Source organism: Amphiura filiformis, chromosome 9 (assembly GCF_039555335.1).
Source record: "Amphiura filiformis chromosome 9, Afil_fr2py, whole genome shotgun sequence".
Classification (NCBI taxonomy): domain Eukaryota; kingdom Metazoa; phylum Echinodermata; class Ophiuroidea; order Amphilepidida; family Amphiuridae; genus Amphiura; species Amphiura filiformis.
This window is the reverse complement of record NC_092636.1, coordinates 11,835,238-11,855,936: the sequence shown is the minus strand read 5'-3', so window position 1 is coordinate 11,855,936 and position 20,699 is coordinate 11,835,238. Positions and strand designations below refer to the sequence as shown.

General features: G+C 37.9%; 1 protein-coding gene and 2 non-coding genes across 3 annotated transcripts; all 3 read right to left on the bottom strand.

The window, feature by feature from the left end:
- Window positions 1-6,626: 6,626 nt before the first annotated feature.
- Trnay-gua (transfer RNA tyrosine (anticodon GUA)) lies at window positions 6,627-6,715 on the bottom strand. Its single transcript is given in 2 exon segments — window positions 6,627-6,662; window positions 6,679-6,715. It is a non-coding gene; the product is annotated as a tRNA-Tyr (tRNA).
- Window positions 6,716-7,749: 1,034 nt separating this feature from the next.
- Trnay-gua (transfer RNA tyrosine (anticodon GUA)) lies at window positions 7,750-7,838 on the bottom strand. The gene is given in 2 exon segments: window positions 7,750-7,785; window positions 7,802-7,838. It is a non-coding gene; the product is annotated as a tRNA-Tyr (tRNA).
- A 2,409-nt stretch (window positions 7,839-10,247) lies between these two features.
- On the bottom strand, window positions 10,248-19,134 carry LOC140160410 (uncharacterized). The gene is given in 8 exon segments (XM_072183645.1): window positions 10,248-10,540; window positions 11,116-11,362; window positions 12,027-12,211; window positions 12,567-12,671; window positions 14,493-14,670; window positions 17,121-17,176; window positions 17,179-17,392; window positions 18,787-19,134. Coding segments are annotated over 8 exon segments (1,626 nt in total).
- Window positions 19,135-20,699: the final 1,565 nt, after the last annotated feature.

The window sequence follows — 20,699 nt, the reverse complement described above, 5'->3', positions numbered from 1 at the left end:
TTACCAAGTGAGCTGTGCTCCTGAGATACGAAATAAAAATAAAATAATGCACTGTATACCTGCTTGTGTCGGTAATTGATTTGCTCATATTCCATAAGGGTACGGTGCAACAGAGCAAAAATGCCCATAATTTAAAAGCTATATAATTTATGAACAATATACACTACACATAAAAATACTAATACAAGGGCATTTCAACATAAGAATCCAAACAATTAAGTACCAACATGCACAGCTTTGTCCTTATATCACTTTTGGGTTTTTAACATAATGTTATCAAACCTCTACTGTGATTGGCAGCTGCACAAGGCATCTCTTTGATAGCTGATAATGGCCATCCATTCAGCAAGTGGCTACTAACTGACCTTGACAGGCTTGAATGAGCACTGTCATCTGCTACAAAACCATCACACTCTAGGTTTGACAATGGAGTGAAAGATTATTATTATTGATTAGGCGCGGATTTTAAAAGTACAGCTCCTATGCGTGTATAGAGGCCTTGCATTCTTTTATCGATTGGCTCCAAACAAAGGATTTGAACCGGTGTCCTTCACCGTAGTTATGGCGGAGTGCAGTCCATTCAATCAAATGTTGTCATCAACCTATTCGATCGTAGTGCAGGGTTATATGAGCGAGACGAACTGTCACGGTAGATTGCAATCATGCTTTTGTTGAATGCATTTGAGTAGTCCGCCATATTTACGGGATGATACGTCACATGCAAGGCCTCTATAGCAAAAAATTGGAATAGAATTTTTGGAGTCATGTAACTAAAATACTAAATGCATTCTGCAAAATGTGCTCTATCTGACCAATTTATAAAGCATTTAATCAGCTTTAATTTGACACATTGTTTGACATGTTTGGAATTATGGTAAATCATTAAATAAAATATTTATTAATTAATCAATTATGTCAATTAATTAAAATTTAATGCAAATATGCATATTTTCTCTGACAGAATTGTAGGATTTGACAAGAGCCATTTTTCTTGTAAGTTTGATTCTTATAACATACCGGTATCGTATTGCGTCCCATTATAGTTACAGAAAAAAAAAACGCGTGCAGGAAATTATGTTTAACTATTTGTTTAAACAGCACAAAACAGATAAAGCAAAATTACTATACATATGACTATACATGTATGGTATGCCAGGGACTGTTTAAGAATATCATTAGATTTATGATATTTACTTCGAGGACTGTTATATATCAAAAATGTGAAAAATATCAAATTTTAATAATTTGTCATAAAATTTGTATTATATCATAAATTTCAATGACATTTATTTGATATCAGAAAGACATTTTTCGTATTCAGAATGCAATTCGATATGTCTGATGTGCTCTCATGTCCCACAAAAAATACTATCGAAACGCTCAAAACGCTCATTCCAGATCCCTTAAAGTCATAATGTACGAATATGAATTTGGTTAATTTTTTTCAAACCTGATTTTTTAGCATATTTGTAATGTTTACAACTTGCACCTAAATGGAATCAGCCAAATTGCTTGTGTTTGTAGGTAAATAGAGCAAAGTTCGACATAAAGTCATAATGTCCTCCCATAGAACTGCGTGTTAAACGGCCAAAATAACAAGCAGTGTTTCTTTCACTTTACCTTATTATTTCAGCTCAAAATTAACAGAAACCATTCCCGATAATTATTACTAGTATTATTTCAGCATTTTGAGTATATAATGACAAATTTAAAATTTGAAGGAAATCGTACATTAAGTCTTTAATTTGGTTAATTTTCTTTGTCTTTTTTTTTCTTTTCTTGTTTTATTTATTTTTCTTTGATTTATATTGCCAGGGTAAGGAGAGGAGGAACTAAAGGAATATTCAGTGATTTTTTGATTTTTTTCATCCCGACGGTCGTAAAAATCATAAAAATTCAGATTTTGGATGCTAGACTGCGGAACTCGGTCTTCAATGATAGTCAGTAATTTTTATATTTTGGACATTACTATGACTATCATTTGAGGACTGAGTTCTTATGATCCGAGGAGCAGTTTCAGACAATTGCTTGGGATTATTGGGGCAGAGGTTATCTTTTGAATTCTTTCATGACCACTGAAGCATAGTCAAACCTGTCAAGGACACTCGGCGTGAATTGAAAGACCATGTCACTCGCCACAAAAGAATGTCAAAGGTCATAAAACACCAATTTGGTCATTTGGTGTCTTCTGCTATCTAAAGGCCTTACATGGCTGATTTTGTACCTTTCGTCATTGTCATAGATGTGCTAACAAAGCTTTCTAGTGCAGTGGTTCAGCCGAAAGCCGTGTGTCTAAGGCAAAAAATAATGCATTTACGTGAGTCTGTAATTTATAGACCGGTACTGACAGTATATAAATTAGCTACATGTATTTGAATGGGGCTTCAACTTCGTCAATACTTTCGTTTTCCTGTTTTTTTTTTTTGCCATTTGTTTTCATTAAAAAATTTATAAACGTAACAATTTGATTTTTTTTTTCACTTTCGCTGGGATCACTGAATGGGACTTTGTAGCGCGGATTATTCAAAACTTGTTTTTACCTACTGCTATATATATAGTATTAATCCGATTATTACATAACTTTGCCAGCGTATTCAAGACATAGGTTATGTAAGGGATAAACTGTACATGGGTATAGAGGCCCTGCGTGCTTTTATTGATTGGCTCCAAACAAAGGATTTGAAAAGTGTCCTTCACCGTAATCAGTAGCCTACAGTCCATTCAATCAAATGTTGTCAGTGTGCGAGACGAACGATGTATAAATCTGGAGGTCACATCATCACTTATCATGCTTATTGTAAAAAGTTTGTCCAATGCATATACTGTGTGTAGGCCTATTGTTCCCGGGTATTGTCAATGCAATCAAGCAAACAGGTATTATATTTTGAAAAGGCCGCTATAGTATATTCACATGGGTGTCTTGAATGGCCAATCATATGGGACATAATCAAATTGCAGTGACTGCTTCCTTTGTTACCACATGTCAGTCATCTTGTGATTATTGGACCATGTAAACCTGCAAAGAACGAGCCAAAGTGCAGGCCCTATGCCTATTAGTGTACCAAATCTAAACCCTGTAGCTACTTTATTTGCTGAGAAACGACGACCGGCCCTTTGTTTTAACATTTGGGCCTCTGGGGCCCCTAGCCTTAAACATCTGGGGCCAAAATGGGCAGAAGACACATTACAACTTAGGGCCCATACATGTGCCACATATGAGCCCTAGTGCCCTTTTAGTTTTATAGCTAGCCTTGTTAACCTGTTGCCCCTTATTTTAACATTTGGGGCCCTGGGGCCCATAATATATGACATATGGGACTCATGTATACTTGTATATATAGAGTACCCCTGGCTCTATCAGTGTACCGACTCAGGGCCCGAGGCTGCTTCATTTAATGAGAAACAGCATGCTTTATATTTTTACATTTGGGCCCCTGGGGCCGTGACCTTGACCTCTGGGGCCCAGATGTGCAAAGGATAAATCTATGGGTAGGGCCCATAAGTGTACTACATATGGGCCCTGGGGCCCTTGTAGTTTTAGCGCTAGCTTTGTCAATCTGTTACCCCTTGTTTTAACATTTGGGGCCCTGGGGCCCATAATATATGACATATGGGGTTCATGTATACTTGTATATATAGAGTACCCCTGGGGCTATCGGTGTACCAACTCAGGCCCCTGAGGCTGCTTCATTTGATGAGAAACGGCATGCTTTGTATTTTTACATTTGGGCCCCTGGGGCCCGTGACCTTTGACCTCTGGGGCCAAGATGGGCAAAGGATAAATCTACGGGTACGGCCCATAAGTGTACCACATATGGGCCCTGTGGCCCTTGTAGTTTTAGCGCTAGCCTTGACAGAATGTTGTGTTTGATGGAGGAAAAGGAGAAGGAGAAGGAGAAGAAACCATAGAATGGCAATATACCCGTTCATGCTTCGCATGCGGGTATAAGAAGAAGAAGAAACCCCTTTGGATGTGCAAGGGGGCATTAGCCAAGGTGAAGAAGAAATACCACGCTTGGAAGAGGTATACAGCAACAAAACATTACAAAGACTATGAAGCCTATATCCAGCTGAGGAATGAAGCAACGAAAGGTGTGAGGTCTGCGAAAAGACAGTTTGAGAGGAAATTAGCTGAAGAAATTAAAGAGAACACCAAAGGATTTTGGAATTATGTTAGATCAAAAACAAAGGCGAAGAGTGGAATTAGTGATCTTCTTAAAGGTGATGGAACAAAGACAACTTGTGACGAGGAAAAGGCTGAAGTCCTTAATAGTTTTTTTGCTAGTGTGTTTACGCAGGAGGATGTAGAAGATGTTCCAGAGCCGGATATAAAGTATGACGGTGATCCCTTAGAGGATTTTGAGATCTTTGAGGAAGATGTTTTGAAGAAACTCCATAAGCTGAATCCATCCAAGTCACCCGGACCTGATGGACTCCATCCGAGGGTGTTAAAGGAAGCAGCAGATGTCCTTGCAAAACCTCTGACTGCAATTTTCAACAAGTCCATCAAAGAAGGACGAGTCCCTGACGGATGGAGAGTTGCGCATGTGACAGCAATCTACAAGAAGGGGAAGTCTACAGTTCCAGGAAACTACAGGCCAGTAAGCTTGACGTCAGTGGTGTGTAAAGTTTTGGAGGCACTAATTAGAGACCACATTATGCGATTCCTGGATGAGAAGAAGATCCTCAGTGAGCACCAACATGGGTTTCGCTCTGGAAGGTCATGTGCAACGCAGCTGATTAATGTTTTGGATACATGGTCAAGCATGATTGATGAGGGTGGAGTGGATGTTGCATACCTAGACTTCAGCAAAGCCTTCGATTCGGTTCCGCACCAAAGATTGTTGAAGAAAGTGAAGGCGCATGGTATACAAGGAAACCTGCTCAGTTGGATCAGAAGTTTTCTGCTGGACAGAAGGCAGTGTGTGGTAGTGAATGGAGTGAAATCATCATGGGCGGAGGTAGTCAGCGGGATCCCCCAGGGCAGTGTGTTGGGCCCGATACTCTTCATTGTCTACATCAATGACCTGCCAGACAGTTTGAATGGTAACGTGGAGATGTTTGCAGACGACACAAAGGTTTACAGTCACATTAGGAAGCCATAAGATAGGGCTGTACTGCAGCATGACCTTGATAAGCTGAGTGACTGGGCAGAGAAATGGCAGCTAAAGTTCAATGTCGGGAAATGTGGAGTTATGCACTACGGGAGACAAGATGTTGGTAATACATATAGTATGAGAGATGGAGGAACGAGGGCTGATTTAGAAGTAAGAGATGAAGAGAAAGATTTGGGGGTTGTTTTTGACCCATCCTTGAAGTTCAGCAAGCATGTGGGGAAGGTGGCTAACAAAGCCAATAGGATTGTTGGATTAATTAGAAGGACATTCACGCACATGGATGAGAATATGTTTCTTCCACTGTATAAGACCTTGGTGAGGCCCCACCTCGAATATGCCAACTGTGTGTGGAACCCATTTCTTCAACAAGACATCACCAATTTAGAGAAGGTACAGAGAAGGGCTACTAAAGTGATTGCAGCTATCAAAGATCTCCCGTACCAGAGTAGACTGGACGTTTTGAACCTACCCTCCTTAGCATACAGGCGCCTAAGGGGAGATATGATCCAGGTCTTCAAGATTATGTATGGTATCAATGATATGGACAAGAATAAGCTGTTTGTGATGAAAGATTCTGAAAGAGATCTTCGAGGTCATGGTCTAAGGATTCAAAAACAGCATGCCCGCCTGAACATAAGGAAATACAGCTTCACACACAGAGTGGTGGACCAGTGGAATTCACTTCCTAAGTCAGCTGTAGAGGCACCCTCAGTCAACTGCTTCAAGAATGAAATAGACAAGTTCTTCGAAGCTAAGTACAACAAGTTTGTCTATTAAGTTTGTAAGTGGCTAAATATCCCATGCAGTGGAGTTTGATTGAACCAAGGTGGGCATTATAAGCCTTTTGGTTTAATTGAGAGCCCGAGAAGACAGGTGAATACAGGTACGTCCTAGATAGGTCAAACTACACATTTTCTGAGTCCTTATGACTAGAGAAATACATTTTCAACACAATTTGAGCAAGTTTGAAATTTGACTCTATGTACCTCGCGAGCAAGTTTGAAATTTTACTCTGTGTACCTCGCGATGGCCCTTAGCCGTAATGACTCAAGGCCAAAATCACTTTTTACCCAAATTCACACGAATGCACAACATAATACACTGTTTGATTAAGTTAACAATATCTGAATCTTTTTAAATAGGTCTAAAGTATGATTTAATAATAATTTTGTGAGTCAACATAAACACATAACGAAATCAACTTGATTCAGCTTATGAAGTAAAGCGCTAAACATCGCATATTTTTTTGCGCCTGTTGACAACTTTTGCGCCTGTTGACAATATTTTTTTTATATCACATGTTGATAATAATGTAGCTTTTCCAAAAGAAAAAAAAAGTATACTATTGTAGAAAATAATTATGTAATGTTTTGGTGGAGGGTGGTAATTATTTTGCCAAGAATAATAGAGAAAAAAATCTCATTGAAGTTGTTTTTCCCTTTCACTTATACATTCAAAGATAATAATTTGTGCCTTCATGTTCAAAATAAAAACAAAAGAAATAGTCCCTCCTTCGAACCGGATTCGAACCAGTGACCTATGGATAACAATGTGAACTCCACTACAGTCCACCGCTCTACCAACTGAGCTATCGAAGGCTGACTTGCTCTGTTACGCACTATTGCAAGACTTATATCTATCGTAAGATTACGTAACTATTCGTATCACTGGGAATTCAAATTAAACAGGGTGTAACAAATTAGCAGTGATGGTAATAAGAAATGGAAGTTATCGTATGTAAAACGGTATTAAATATCTTTAAAAATGCCTTACTTTTTTTTTTTTTACCCAATGAAATCCAAATTTGAGTGATTAATGCTTCTAATTTGTTTTGATCTAAATTATAACTAGGCCTATATTAAAAGGTGGATTTAAAAAATATCTACCGGGTTTATTAGGGTATTTTTTTGCCAAGAATAATTTCACATTGACATTTTCCTTTTCATTTATCAAACATATTAAGGGAACTGAATGAGCGTTTCGACAGCATTTTTGTGGGACATGAGAGCACATCAGACCTATCGAATTGCATTCTGAATACGAAGAATGTCTTTCTGATATCAAATAATTTTCATTTTATGAAATTCACGATATAATATAAATTTTATGACAAATTATTAAAATTTGATATTTTTCACATTTTGAGATATAACAGTCCTCGAAGTAAATTTTATAAATTTAATGATATAGTCTTAAAGTGTATGTAGCTGGGAGAAAAAGCCGACGATCAATTGAAAATTTTGACCTTTCATATTGAAGATATGGATTTTTCCCCAAAAGACCTAATTTTTTTTGGTGTTTTGGGAAAAAAATCCATATCTTCAATACGAAAGGTCAAAATTTTCAATTGATCGTCGGCTTTTCATCCCACCTACATACACTTTAGGTAGAAATCATCAGATTTATAAAGTTTACTTGAGTACTGTTAAATATCAAAATATCAATTTTTAATGATTTGCCATAAAATGTGTATTACATTATTTGATATCAGAAGGCCATTCTTCGTATTCAGAATGCAATTCGATATGTCTGATGTGCTCTAATGTCCCACAATAAATACTGTCTAAACGTTCATACCCCTTCCCTTAATTTGTGCCACCATGTTCAAAATATGAAAAAAAGTATTAGTCCCTCCTTCGAACCGGATTCGAACCAGTGACCTATGGATGACAACGTGAATTCCACTACAGTCCACCGCTCTACCAACTGAGCTATCGAAGGCTGACGTCTACTGCTGTAGTGCACTATTGTAGGACTTATATCTATCGTAAGACTATTCCTATCACTTGGCATTCAAATTAAACAGGGTGTAACAAATTAACAATGATCGTAATAAGAAACGGAAATAATTATAATAGGCCTATAATGTTAAATTTCTTTAGAATATCTTACATTATTTCTCCTTCTTTCTTGGTTTTACCCAATGAAATCCAAATTTGAATGAATTATGATTCTAATTTGTTTTGATCAATCTATTCAATACTTAAAATGATAATAAATAATTATATTAAAAGGAGGACTAAAACAATTCTTTTATGGTGACACCGGGGAATTCATCTTCATCTCTTCCAGGTTTGTTCATAATGATCTTGACATAAAGTATCAAACGCATTTGACAAAGACATACCACTAATTAGCCTTTTCAAAATATGGCGTACACAAAAAGGAGGGCAGTCTTCAAGTTGGGTAAAACCCGGCAAATTGAAAAGACTTTACCCACTTCGTGCAGCGCCATCCTACTGTGTCCGTCATATTTCGAAAATGCTAATGGGAATTTATTGTCGTCATGTAGGCCAAAGTGCAAGAAAATTGTATGAGTAGGCCTATATAGCTGCCTTTTGCATGTCGTTTAAAATATGTAGGCCCTAGCACTGTTAAAATATCAACTCTGGAGGTTGTGGGAGTTGAGATGCTTCCAGGGCCAACTTTGATCATGTGATGAACAATCTCAATGCCGTAATGAAATCAACATTTTAGTCAGGTTTTGGAATTAAGATTCCTCTGCAAATGTATAAAAATCAAGCATGAGGCCGCCATTGCGCATAGGCCTACAATATTGTTGCATTCACACGAGGATTTGTGACCCTATAGAGGCTTGGTCTATGATCAGCGTCACCCTAATAATTATCATTGAGATAATACATCCGTACAAACATGACAAAGGTCGATTATTGTGTTGCAATCATCCTTAGATCCGTCAGACCGTGGATAAAGAAATTGTTTTAAAATATGCCGGGAAAATATGATGTCACTTTCTTTCGTCAGTCATTGCTTCCTCGTTTTCCTTTCGCTCTTTAGTTTTTCTTTATCATGTTTGTGCGAGTTCTTTATTCCTTGCTTGTTTGAGTTCTCTTTTCGTTTATTTTTCAAATTCGTTTTTGGTAGGAAAGCCCTGGCCTATAAATAGACGGCAAACAAAGAATGTGTAGGGGCGAAGCGAATTGTTTAAAGCATGGTCAGTTGGTCACATCAAAAGAGAAAAAAATAATGCTGTTCAAACAACAATAATTTTTCGATCCTCATTTATAGGCATATTGGACAATATCTTGTTCGCGTATCGTTCTTGCCGCCATGCGCGCGTCAAACTCAATAATTCCCATTCCTTACCCCCTGAAAATCAAATGGTGTAGGCCTACCCCTAAACATCAAGTTAAAATTCAATCAGTTTGTGGTAGGGCAGCTAAATGGACCAATTTGATTCTAAAAATAGTCCGACAAGTGTAGGCTATTACTTTAATTTTTTTCAATATTTTATTAGTCCAGGGATTAATTTGAACATGGTTTTATTATACACTATTATGGGTTTATTCTTTGCACCTGTTTGAGCCACTCCACCCATTCCTTCCCATCCATTGTGGCCCTTTTAACATTCCACCCCTTCTTTCCCTCTTCCATCCCTAGGCTTAATCCAACCCTCCCCAGCCCTATCTCATTCTCACTGGCATATTTGGAATATATTAATAATATTACTAAACACGGGAAAACGTGGTAAATCGCACATTATTAATGTGACCGTACCACGAATGAGCCGTAATGTAATGTCCTCAATTGTATTCTGAGTTACAGTGTAAAAATGAAGGTCATATTCATAGGTATTTCCACTTGGTGCCACGTGTACCTCATTTAAGGAGATCCACGTAGCACCAAATTGAAATACCTATGAATATGACCTTCATGCCCATTTTACACTGTAACTCAGAATACAATTGAGGACATTTACGGCTCATTCGTGGTGTACGGTCACATTTTTGCAAAATCTCTGCTCATTAGTACGGCAGATGTTTTGGTGATTTTCGGCGATTTTAGAAAATTGATCAAAATGAAACAATTTTGTAAAATTTACCTCAATTTGCTGTGATTTATCAAAATGTAACACGAGCAATTGTGATCGGTCACAATTTAGAACGCAATTTAGCATAATTTTTCGGTAATTTACTCTAATTTCCAGCAATTTTGGCCAATTTCCCGTATTCCCATGTGTCATGAGGCCTTCTTTGCGTGCACCTGTTGGACACACTCCACCCATCCCCTTCCACCCCATCCATATTGAAGCCCTTCCAACCCCTTCTTTCCTTTCTACCCTCCCTATATGCCTATTACCCAACCCTCCCCAATCCCCAACCCTATATCTCAGGGCATATTATCCCTTCTTATGACAAAGGGAACATCTTCCATGGTGGTAGCATTTGGTATATTCCGCCGAGCCGCCAATTCTCTGACTAGTCCTCTCTTATAAGAGCGCCATCTCATGTCGTCCATATAGCTGGTGAAACAATCCTCAAATGATGGAAGCAAACGCTCGACTTTCTCTCTCATCGGTCGAAGGCAACGTCCTCTCTCATGTCTTTGAAAAGCTACGCGTGATACGATGATACATTCAACTTTGTTGAGGGAGATGATGTGGGTCTTATGAAGATCTTCGCCTGTAAAAATTAAAAAAATAAGTAAGCAAAACCAATAAGAAATATTCTCATAAAAAGGAAATTACGGTACTTTGACACAAAGCTAAAAAAGCAACTTTTCCAGGCATGGTTGACACCCGGGGGTTGACATGGTGCCGTCAAGAAAGAAAATGTCCTATTATAATGACCTAACTTTTGAGACGGTTTGAATATTTGAAGGTGCAAAATTAACCACAAAACTCACTCATCATGACACTCTTAATGACCTCCATCATTAGACATTAGAATAAATTGTTCATGATTTTTTAATGACTTCACTTTTCATATTTGCCCATTTTAGCCCCAAAAGTGCAAATTTTCGCGCGCTTCGCGAGCATTTATTCCGCTTTTGCACCATATTTCATATCAGTTTAGCTTCAAAATAGCAAAATTGTTCGCGCATTTGCACCATGAACTTATTCTATCGCCAAAAAGTACTGCATTCATTATATTTCCAAAAAATTTCCAACCCCACCCCCCCCCCCCCCAATTTATGTCAAAAAGAAATCTACGCCACTGAATATAAAATAAACTCCATTCAATAGAAACAATCTTACCTACAGCAAAGAACTTCCCTCTTCCGATGGTGCTGATATGCAGAAACTTGCGCACTAATCGCTGGTATTTCTCCGGTCGAAAATTTTGCGACACGGAATGGTCCGAGTTGAGTGGCGGTAAGGAAAGCTTTCTGTGACCAAATGGCAGCTTGCTTTGTAGCAAAGTTACCTCACGTACAACCTTACAATGGCCCGATTTGATGAAATAAATGTTATCTGGTGTGTCATGTATGTCACTTAATATCACCTGAAATGGCATGAATTTGCAGAAAACAAGTAAGTGTATAATTCGCTAAAATATTAGGTATGTTTTATACACACACAAGCGACCATTGTCCGTTGTAATGCAAATGAAGACTGCCATATTATAGATTTTGTTCATATACCATTATAGGCCTAAATATAAATGTGTCATGTATTCTCCACACCTGACACCTAATATGAAGTTTTGATATTCCATTTAGGTTCAAAGAAATACGAGGTATTGTTGGTCGAAGCAGCCAAAAAAATCTGAATCAATATATTATTGACAAATAACACTTTGGTGTTTTGCAAAAGTTCATTCTACAAATCATATACTTTGAAAACTTGCTTAATTTATTGTTGTTAATGAGTTATGTACGTTTTACAAAAGTGTTGTTGTTTCAGTCTCGGTCAGAAAAGGTCGAAATTAGGTTATATGCTTTCTTGGTAAAAAACCGTCCAAAATTTTGAGAAAAGGTTTGCTTTTGGCAAAACCCTGCTTATCCTCTGAAGACAGGGGAGGGTCTGAAAGGTTGAAATTAGATGAAAATAATCGGATTTAAAATGCTTTTTCCCCTGATTTGACACCCGCCTCTCCCCCATTAAGAATTGTAATTAAGAGAAAGAAGGCTTCTCTATCATGTCTAACAGTCTATGGTTAAAATTACCGTATTTGGTGGATATTCTACAAGTATCGTCCTATCATTAGTTGTACGCAATTCAGCGTCACTCCATTCACCGAATGATTTGAGTGATCGTAAAGCTCGATATCGAGTCTCCCATTCTTGCTGATAACCACGTCGTAGAACAGTATCAAAGTCAGACTTGTCCAGACGGAGAAATTCACTGTCAGCTAAGAATTAAAAATGGTAGAAAAGTTTTATAAAGTTAATAGTCAAAAAAAATATTATAATTGGCATCATCAATAACGACATTAAAATTTAACGGTAAAATATCAAAAATTTCGGGAATTCTTGCTTAGTAAAGAGTACTGATTTCCTGCAGAGTAGGCCTACTGATTCCTACTGAATTATAGCATCTCTAGACGGCGACTACAATAAAGGATGGCGATGTACTTAGTACGACATGTACGAAGTGCATATAGAATGGTACTGCACGAAGCGGGTAAAGACTTTTGAGTCTGCCGTGGTTTTACCACGAGTTCACCCTTGTTGAAACATTAATAAAATGGTAATTGCTGTACGTACTTTTACAGACTATAGTAGCCGTTCTTTTGGATCCATGAAGCAAAGCAAGTTCCCCAAATGAAGCTCCTGCTTGAATCTCTCCAACTATCTGTGTGATTTGTTTCCCTGTTTGCCCGCAAAATGGAAAAAAGGTGATAGTGATGAAATACACAGAGGAGGAAAAGGAAAATGAGGCGGAGATAGAATAGAAGAGGATGAGGAAAAGAAGATGGGGCGGGTGGGAACAGGAGAGGAAGAAAAAGAAGGAGGATGAGTGGGAGGAGGAGGAGATGATGCTGAAGGAAAAGGGGAAAAGAGGAGAAAGATGCAGGAGAATGAAGAGGACATGAAGGATTGCAAACACATGGACAAGAAGGTCAGTAAAAGTAAATAAATTAATATAGACCGCCTTAGATCCGTATATATTTATCAAAGATCTTTACATTTATTCCGACAACAACAACAACAACAACGGTACGTCCAATGTTTTTAAAACGTTATCGAGAGGCTATGTTATAAATGCGTTTTGGGTATGGTTAAGAACGTTTTAATAACATTTCAATGCGGGTAATAAAACATTTAAAAAAATGTTTTATCTGAGAAAATACTGTAACAACATTTTTAAAATGTTGCCAAAATGTTATTACAAAATATTTTAAGGCAAACATTTTTTTAAATATTTGTCAACACTTAATAACATGTTAGAATGTTTTACATAAAGATTTCAAAAATGTTTTCTGAATGTTATTGAAAAGTTTAATACCGGTACCCGTTATAGGCTATGACCCGACAACATTTTCTGTAAAACGTTTTTTGTTTGCCGGGGTATTACTACTCACTACTAGTTCCCCATTCACACCTGGGTGGAGTGGGACACGTAAGGTAAAGTGTCTTGCCTAATATCACAACACGTTGGTCTTGGACCCATAACCTCGTGGCCATGAGTCCTTAACCCGGGTCCTTAACCGTTATAGTGCCTTACATAGTGCAGTTTTGTCCACGGCAAATTCACCGAGCCATAAACCCGCTTAGTGAAGATTAAACCGAAATATACAGTACTAAACCATTATAGTAATCGATTGTCCAATGCACATTTCTTACCACGTGATAATATTAATCTAATGAGCGATCGAATTGTCCGCTAAGGTCGACTAATCCAATCGATAATGACGCTATTGACATGTACGGGTGGAGCTCCAAAGACTGAGTTTTGGGGATTTTTCACTGGTTTGCTATCATTTACTCATCAAGGCGCTCCACCGTTATTATAAGGACTATATGCTAATAATTTAAAGATTGACATGTAGAAAATAAACCATACTTGATTGACAGAAAGTACTAAATTTGTACCTATTACGGTTTGGCGGCACTCCTCTTCTAAACGCGATCAAGTCAGGGCGGTCCGGTGAAGCAAAATGTGCATTGGATTAACACGGGAGTTTGAATAAGATGGTAGATTTTCTTTGCATGCTCCCCCGTTATTAAAGCTTGTACCGGAATAAAAATTCAGATATTTTGAAAAGAATAAGTAATTGAAACATAGAGCAAGTACTAAAATCAGAGCTTTTATACTTTTTGATATATGACGCTAACTAGTTCATCTCCTATACCCACAGCACAGCGCTACTAGTACGGGTCAATTACCTATGTGAGTGCCCCTGTGCTGTGTGCATACATGTAGTTAACAATAACTGCATGATTATAGTCATATTAAAAGTATAGCAGACGTATCAGTCACTAGGATCCACAACATGCTCATCTATCAGGGTACATGTCTTTAACCCCAATACAGTTATACATTCATTGAATGAACTTTGAAAATTTGGGTACACAAACTCATACTCCGCAACTTGAGGTCAAATTTTGCTCTATGATTGTTTAATTGAGGTTATTGAACTGTGGCATTGGGATGAGGCCATTGTGGTCCATAGTGAGTGTATTGCTCACCTGATCTCTTATCGGTCGCTGTGACTTCTACTTGAACTGATCCCGACAAGATGAAATAAAATGACAGACCAGGATAACCTTGTTTAACGATGGTACGACCTTCCTCGAAATGATCATAAAATAAGACACATGCCAGCTCGTGCTTGATGGGCTTGGAATATCTTTTAAAACAGCTCAGCTGAAAAAAAAAATCAAATATTAATTATATAGTTTGCCATAAAAAAATCAAAATTATTTAATATCAGAAGAACATTCCTTGTATTCAGAATGCAATTTGGTGTGTCTGATGTGCTCTCAGGTTCTACAAAAATACTGTGCAAAGGTGGGCGAATGAGCCCCTAAAGAAGTTGATAAACATACATTAATGATACAAAACAGTTCTTTCTGAGACACCCTGTATTTAGAATAATCGAGTAAGTGAATCATGAGAGTGCTCCGATATAAGATAGGAGAGTGGTCCGTCTTTCGGTGGGGATATTAAGCCATCTATTAGAGACACACGCTTAAAGTAGGCCTATATAAAAGGAGAGAGAGCGTACTTTGATTTGGGTAATCTTTTTTCAGCTTATTACCCAAATCAAAGTACGCCCTCTCCTTTTGTGCCTGCCATATTTCAAAAACGCTTATTGGTCAGACACGCCTATTAATGGTCTATTCCAGGTGAAATACATAAATAAATAAATAAAATGTAGATATTTATATAGCGATTTATGCCGTAAACAGCCTCAAAGCGCTTTACATTTATTTAAGTGGCGCAGGGTCCATCAGTACAACGACTGTGACTACCCCTAACAGCTTCCCATTGCACCTGGGTGGAGTGAGGCAAGCGAGGCAAAGCGCCTTGCCCAAGGACGCAACACGGTGGTGGGACGGGGAATCGCTCTCAGATTATGAGTCCAAGGCCGTAACCACTGAGCCACCGTGCCCGGCCCTACGGTGGCTCAGTGGTTACGTACCCCTTATGGAAGACATACCCCTTATGGAAGACATGACTTTAATCTCCCTTATGATCAAGGGGTGTAGATTTTGGGTCACCCATTCAGGTAACCTTAAAATTCACGCTCTCTGTGTGGAAGATTATTAGGTCATCTCTTCTACAGGGGATGTAGGGCTTATGGATTCCCGGGATGGATTTCAACTGGAATAGCACAATAACGCTCGGAGTAGGTCCCCTATTCACCTTTGTTTCCAATGGACATTTTATTGTTCCACATAGCCCCCGCATGAAAAGTATTTAATTATCTTTGTAATCACTCAAGTATTTAATTATCTTTGTAATCACTCAAAAAACATTTTGTGTGAATTTTACCTCCGAACTATAGGTGCTATTAAATTTTTATGAGCCTTTTTATTTTACATGTAAAGTCTATGGGGGTAACGATTAGACATGGACGGCAATATTGAAAAACCCTCATTTTGGGCCATTTTAGACACTAAAATGCCCATAAAAAAGAATAGCACTTAGTTCGGATGTAAAATTCACACACAATGCTACCTGAGTGAGTACAAACATAATTAAATACATTTCATGCGGGGGCTATAGCAAAAACATAAAAATGTCCTATACCTTTATGGAACAAAGGTGTATTAGATGGCATACAAAATTGACCCATGAGTGTTTTTAATCTGTGACTGCTTGAATCTTACTATAAATAGGGGAATGTTGTATGTGTGTCCACGCAAAAGCTCCGTCAGTTTCGATCCAAATGTCGCCAAATTCATACGGGAGATCGGGGAATATACGGGAACGTGTTTAAACTTTATTTGGTTGAAAACGGTCAAGAATTGGCTGCAAAAACAGTGAAAATATGGGTTAAAACGGGGTTTTTTGTTATGAAAATCAGTTGCCAGTCTTCGCGTCACTGCAGCTGGCCGGAAGCGCGTCGGCGCCGCGTGCGTAATGCGCGCTACGCCAATGCGCGCGTAAACGGCGCAGAGCCACGCGACTTGCGAGCCAGAGACCAGTGGACATGATAATACGGAACGGAAGGAAAAATAAAGGACAAAAAGGTACATGGACGGGTCACGGGATTATGCGTGTGAACACGTCCGCAGACACGCTATGAGAGGACGTAATAAATACGGGAAAAAGATTTTTGTTGTATAAACAACATGAAGCGCGGTACTATAAAGAAAAATAAAATAAAAATAAGGACAAAAAGGTACGAGTAATCCCGGGTTAAAGTAACTAAATGAGACGGGAACGAAACAAAGAAGGAAAGAAACTAATCAGGAAATGTAAGAAAAAAAGAAGCTAAAATAACGAGATCAGAATTAAATAAAAAACATGGAAACGGGAAATCACAAGCAGCAAATATAAAACAGCTAAAAGGGAAATGAAAGAAAGAACAGATTTAGAAAATAATGGGAACGGGGTTAAATAAATAAATAACATGGAAACGGAAAATCATCTAGCGGAGACCCGCGCGAAGCGCGGGTATCCCGCTAGTATTCATAATGTAAGAACGAAGTTGAAAACTGCATGCAAGAAATGAAATGAGGAAATGAAATAAGTCTTATATTCATTAAATTATTCAAAAATTGATGTATTCAAAATTTTGAACATATCTTCTTAATTTTATTGAATTTGCAAATAATTCTTCATTTTAATAACTTGACATTTTTTACCTTATTTATGTAGCCAAAAACAAAATGAAGATCCTGTGACGTTCTTTCCCACGGTTCTTCCTTAAGATGGTCTTCCCTGCAGTAGGAATGGTCCTCATCTGAACGTTAGCTTTGAATAGTGCCGCATTAAATGTGAGTCGCTCCCCCTGACTATCATCGCTACCTATCGTGAAGGTCCTATGTTCTTCGCATCGTAAAGCTTTCGCCCAGCGAAGATTGTGACGGACATTGTTGACAATTGTTCGAAATCGTTGTAAAGGAGTTCTTTGATCCTGAAAGAGAATAACCTGTTGTTATTACATGTATCTAGAGAACTTTACAAAAAGTAACACAGCCTTTAAAAATACGGATCTGTTGTTTGCCAAGTAGAAGAGACAGTAGCCCTCAAAAAGACCCACAAATGACCCCATAAATTAATTTTATTCCAATAACACGTTAAAGCATGTCAAATTATGCGTCTGGCTCCATGAGTCCACACGGTTGTTTGATGGGATCATTTATTAATTTTTCAAACAAAACATCATGTACAACCAAATTTTAAGCTTAAACAGCTAAAAGTGATATGCTAATGTATACAGATGCTTTGGAGTCATTTTCAAATTTAATTTTCCCTCTTTTACAAAATTATTCACCTTTATAGCATTTTTTAAAGCTTTTTCGGATATAAAATGTATCTTTTAATGACAAAATTGGTGGCGCTATTTAGTTACTGGAAATTACTCTTTCAAGCTTTTAATGCAAATAATTCCTTTTATTGTTTGATAAAATATGTTTAGAAAATTTCCTTGTTGCTTGTTTCACCTATTCCAGCTGTTTTAATGGCAGTATTAATCACCCCCCTTGCAAATAAAGAAATATGATTTAGGATAAATAGCGCCATCTATAGTTTGCATTTAGTTAATAATGAAGCCAATTCTATATACATCAAACAACCGTGATCCACGACCTATAATAGTTATAGTGAGCCGTAGAAAGTTATGGGGCACAAAATTAAGAAAGATTTGCTTGTTTTGCATAGGTCAAAAGTCAAAGTTGCTCCAATTTTCGTAAAAGCTGATGCAACTTGTTCGCCTAGCTTATAGGTTTCAGAAAAAGAATAGTTTGCACTACCTACGATGTCTAATTAGCATGTTACACAACAGAGAGTTAAAAGTTAAGTTCTGAACTTCACATCAAGGTAGACAAAACTGTTATTTTCATGAATCCCTTGAACTTGAGAAACAGTTTGCCTCCATTTTGACGAAATTCGGAGCAACTTAAGTTGATTTTTTCCCATAGACGCCTGTACTAATTTTTCCACAAAATAGGCTTTTTAAAGTGTTTATTTCACAAAAGTAGCTCCGTGACCCCTGTATTGTATTTTAGATATTTTAAGGTATATCGATGACTGGTTCGAAAATAGTACGAAATTTAAGAAAAATTGTTGGACGGGAGCTTGTGGACTATACCCCTTCATGCAATCTATATAGATCCATGCAAATGGACCGATATCTGATATCCTCCCGAACATCAATTTTGACCTCCTTTGATAAATTATTACTATTTTAGCATTATTGGGGCAATTAGTCTACACATTAAATTGTTTGCTAAATATTGATTAAAAAAATAGGCTACACCTTACATGCTTAAGCCTACACAACAAAAACGTGAAAAAAGTCAACCTTACCTTAGACCGTAAAATAGATTTGCGCCGAATAAATTTTTGTTTGCCTAAAACCTTATTAAAATCCTCTTCTTCGTCGTGTGTTTCTTCATCGTCTTCGTCTTCTGAACTATCTTGTTCCTGGTGTGATTTTAGACGACGTTTCGTTAACGGGATCGGCGGTAAAGTGTCACCTGCTTCCGAAGAGTGGTTTGATGACGAGCAAGATTTATCAGGGCCTGATGATGATGAAGATGTTTCATCACTATTGATGTTCATCGCATCCATGATAGTTCCTCCTCGACGGGCTTGCAAGACAGGATTCATGTGGTCATCCTCTTCTTCAGTGGAGAAAAACAAGTTAGTCTCCATCTTGATTTTATTTATAAGTAATTCTGACAGAGAAGCAGTATAATTATTATATTTTTTCTAGAATTCATCTACACATGTGTTTTGGTTGCCAAGTCCTGTTTAATGTAACCACGTTTTCGCGTTTAATGCGCTTTCCTGGATGCGATTTGCTGGACGCACTTTAGTTGTCGCGCTGCACCGCAGCGGTGCGTGCGCTCTACGCAGACTGTCACTTAATATACGTTGTGGTAATTGTTGCTCTCGTGCTGTTAGTGTCAAAAAGGATAAAAGTACATGAAATTAGGCCTGAATTAATTACATTTATCATGTTTATCTTTTGCGGGAAGTGACACCATTCCTCCTATGCCCTCTTCATACTCGGTTGCAAGATCCTTGTTAGTTAAGGGCAGGGCCGGATTTACCATTGGGCCAGATGGGCCCGGGCCCAGGGTTCCCAAAATGTGGGTGCCCCCAATTTGGCCAATGTCATGTGCATGTTTCGTTTTAGCCCGAAAACACCATATTTTGGACCAAAATATGCTAACGTTGTAAAATTTTGCGTGCTTCGCGCGAACTGACCATTTTCATAGCAAAAGTCACCTCATTTTGGGCTAAAATTGTCTGAAATTTTGGCCACTGAACAGTGCACATGCCTTCCTCACGGTGAGTTTGAGGGCCTCCGAATTTTGGCCTGGCCCAGAGCCCCCAAAAAGATCAATCCGGCCCTGGTTAAGGGAAGGGTCAAGATGTGGCTTGTATACTGCCACATACCACAAAAAGTCGCTCGCAATTGACTTGAAGTGCAAAATAAACGTTACAGTTGTAGGACATAGGGCCAAAGTCGATATTGTATTATGCATAACATAATTATCTAAACATGAATGCACATTTTACATCTACTTTTGAGAAAATTACTTTTATATAGGACATGCTGCAATTTCGCGGGTTTATCAAGACTTGTCTCTCTGGTTATCACTATACAAATTAAACTGCAGTTTGATACGGGAATTAATACTGGAGATAACAGCGGATAATAACATGCGCGCAAAGGATGGGCTCGCTCGGGTGTGTCCATTTTGTTAATTCGAATTCTAACCATTACTAAGTCCAAATGAGCTCAATTCCAATGGCATTGTTCACATTTAAATGAAATTAAATTCTGTGACATTTCGCATTCTAAGCTCAAATTTGACCTGAAGTCTCCGAGTATGAGTTTTTGTATAGCCAGGGCATTCAACGTCATTCCTTGAATATACAAAGATATTGGGGTTAAAAAACTATTATGTCCCGATAAAGCAGCATATTTGAGTTCAAGCGCAATTTCACAGATTCTATAACTTTACTTGCTGATTTTCTAGTTTTAAGGTAGTGAACCGTCTTTCATAGAGGTAAGACGTGCTTATTTTGCTCTGAGCTTTGTTTGCTACTGAGTTCTATTTGAACTTGCCTTCAGTTTTTGACTTGAATTTTATTTTTACAAAATTGTTTTTTAACTACAGTTACAGTATGTAGTTTTCGTTGTTTGCTTTTATATTTTGTTGTCTGTCCCTGAAGAAGAGCAGTTTATCTGCTCGAAACGTCGGTTG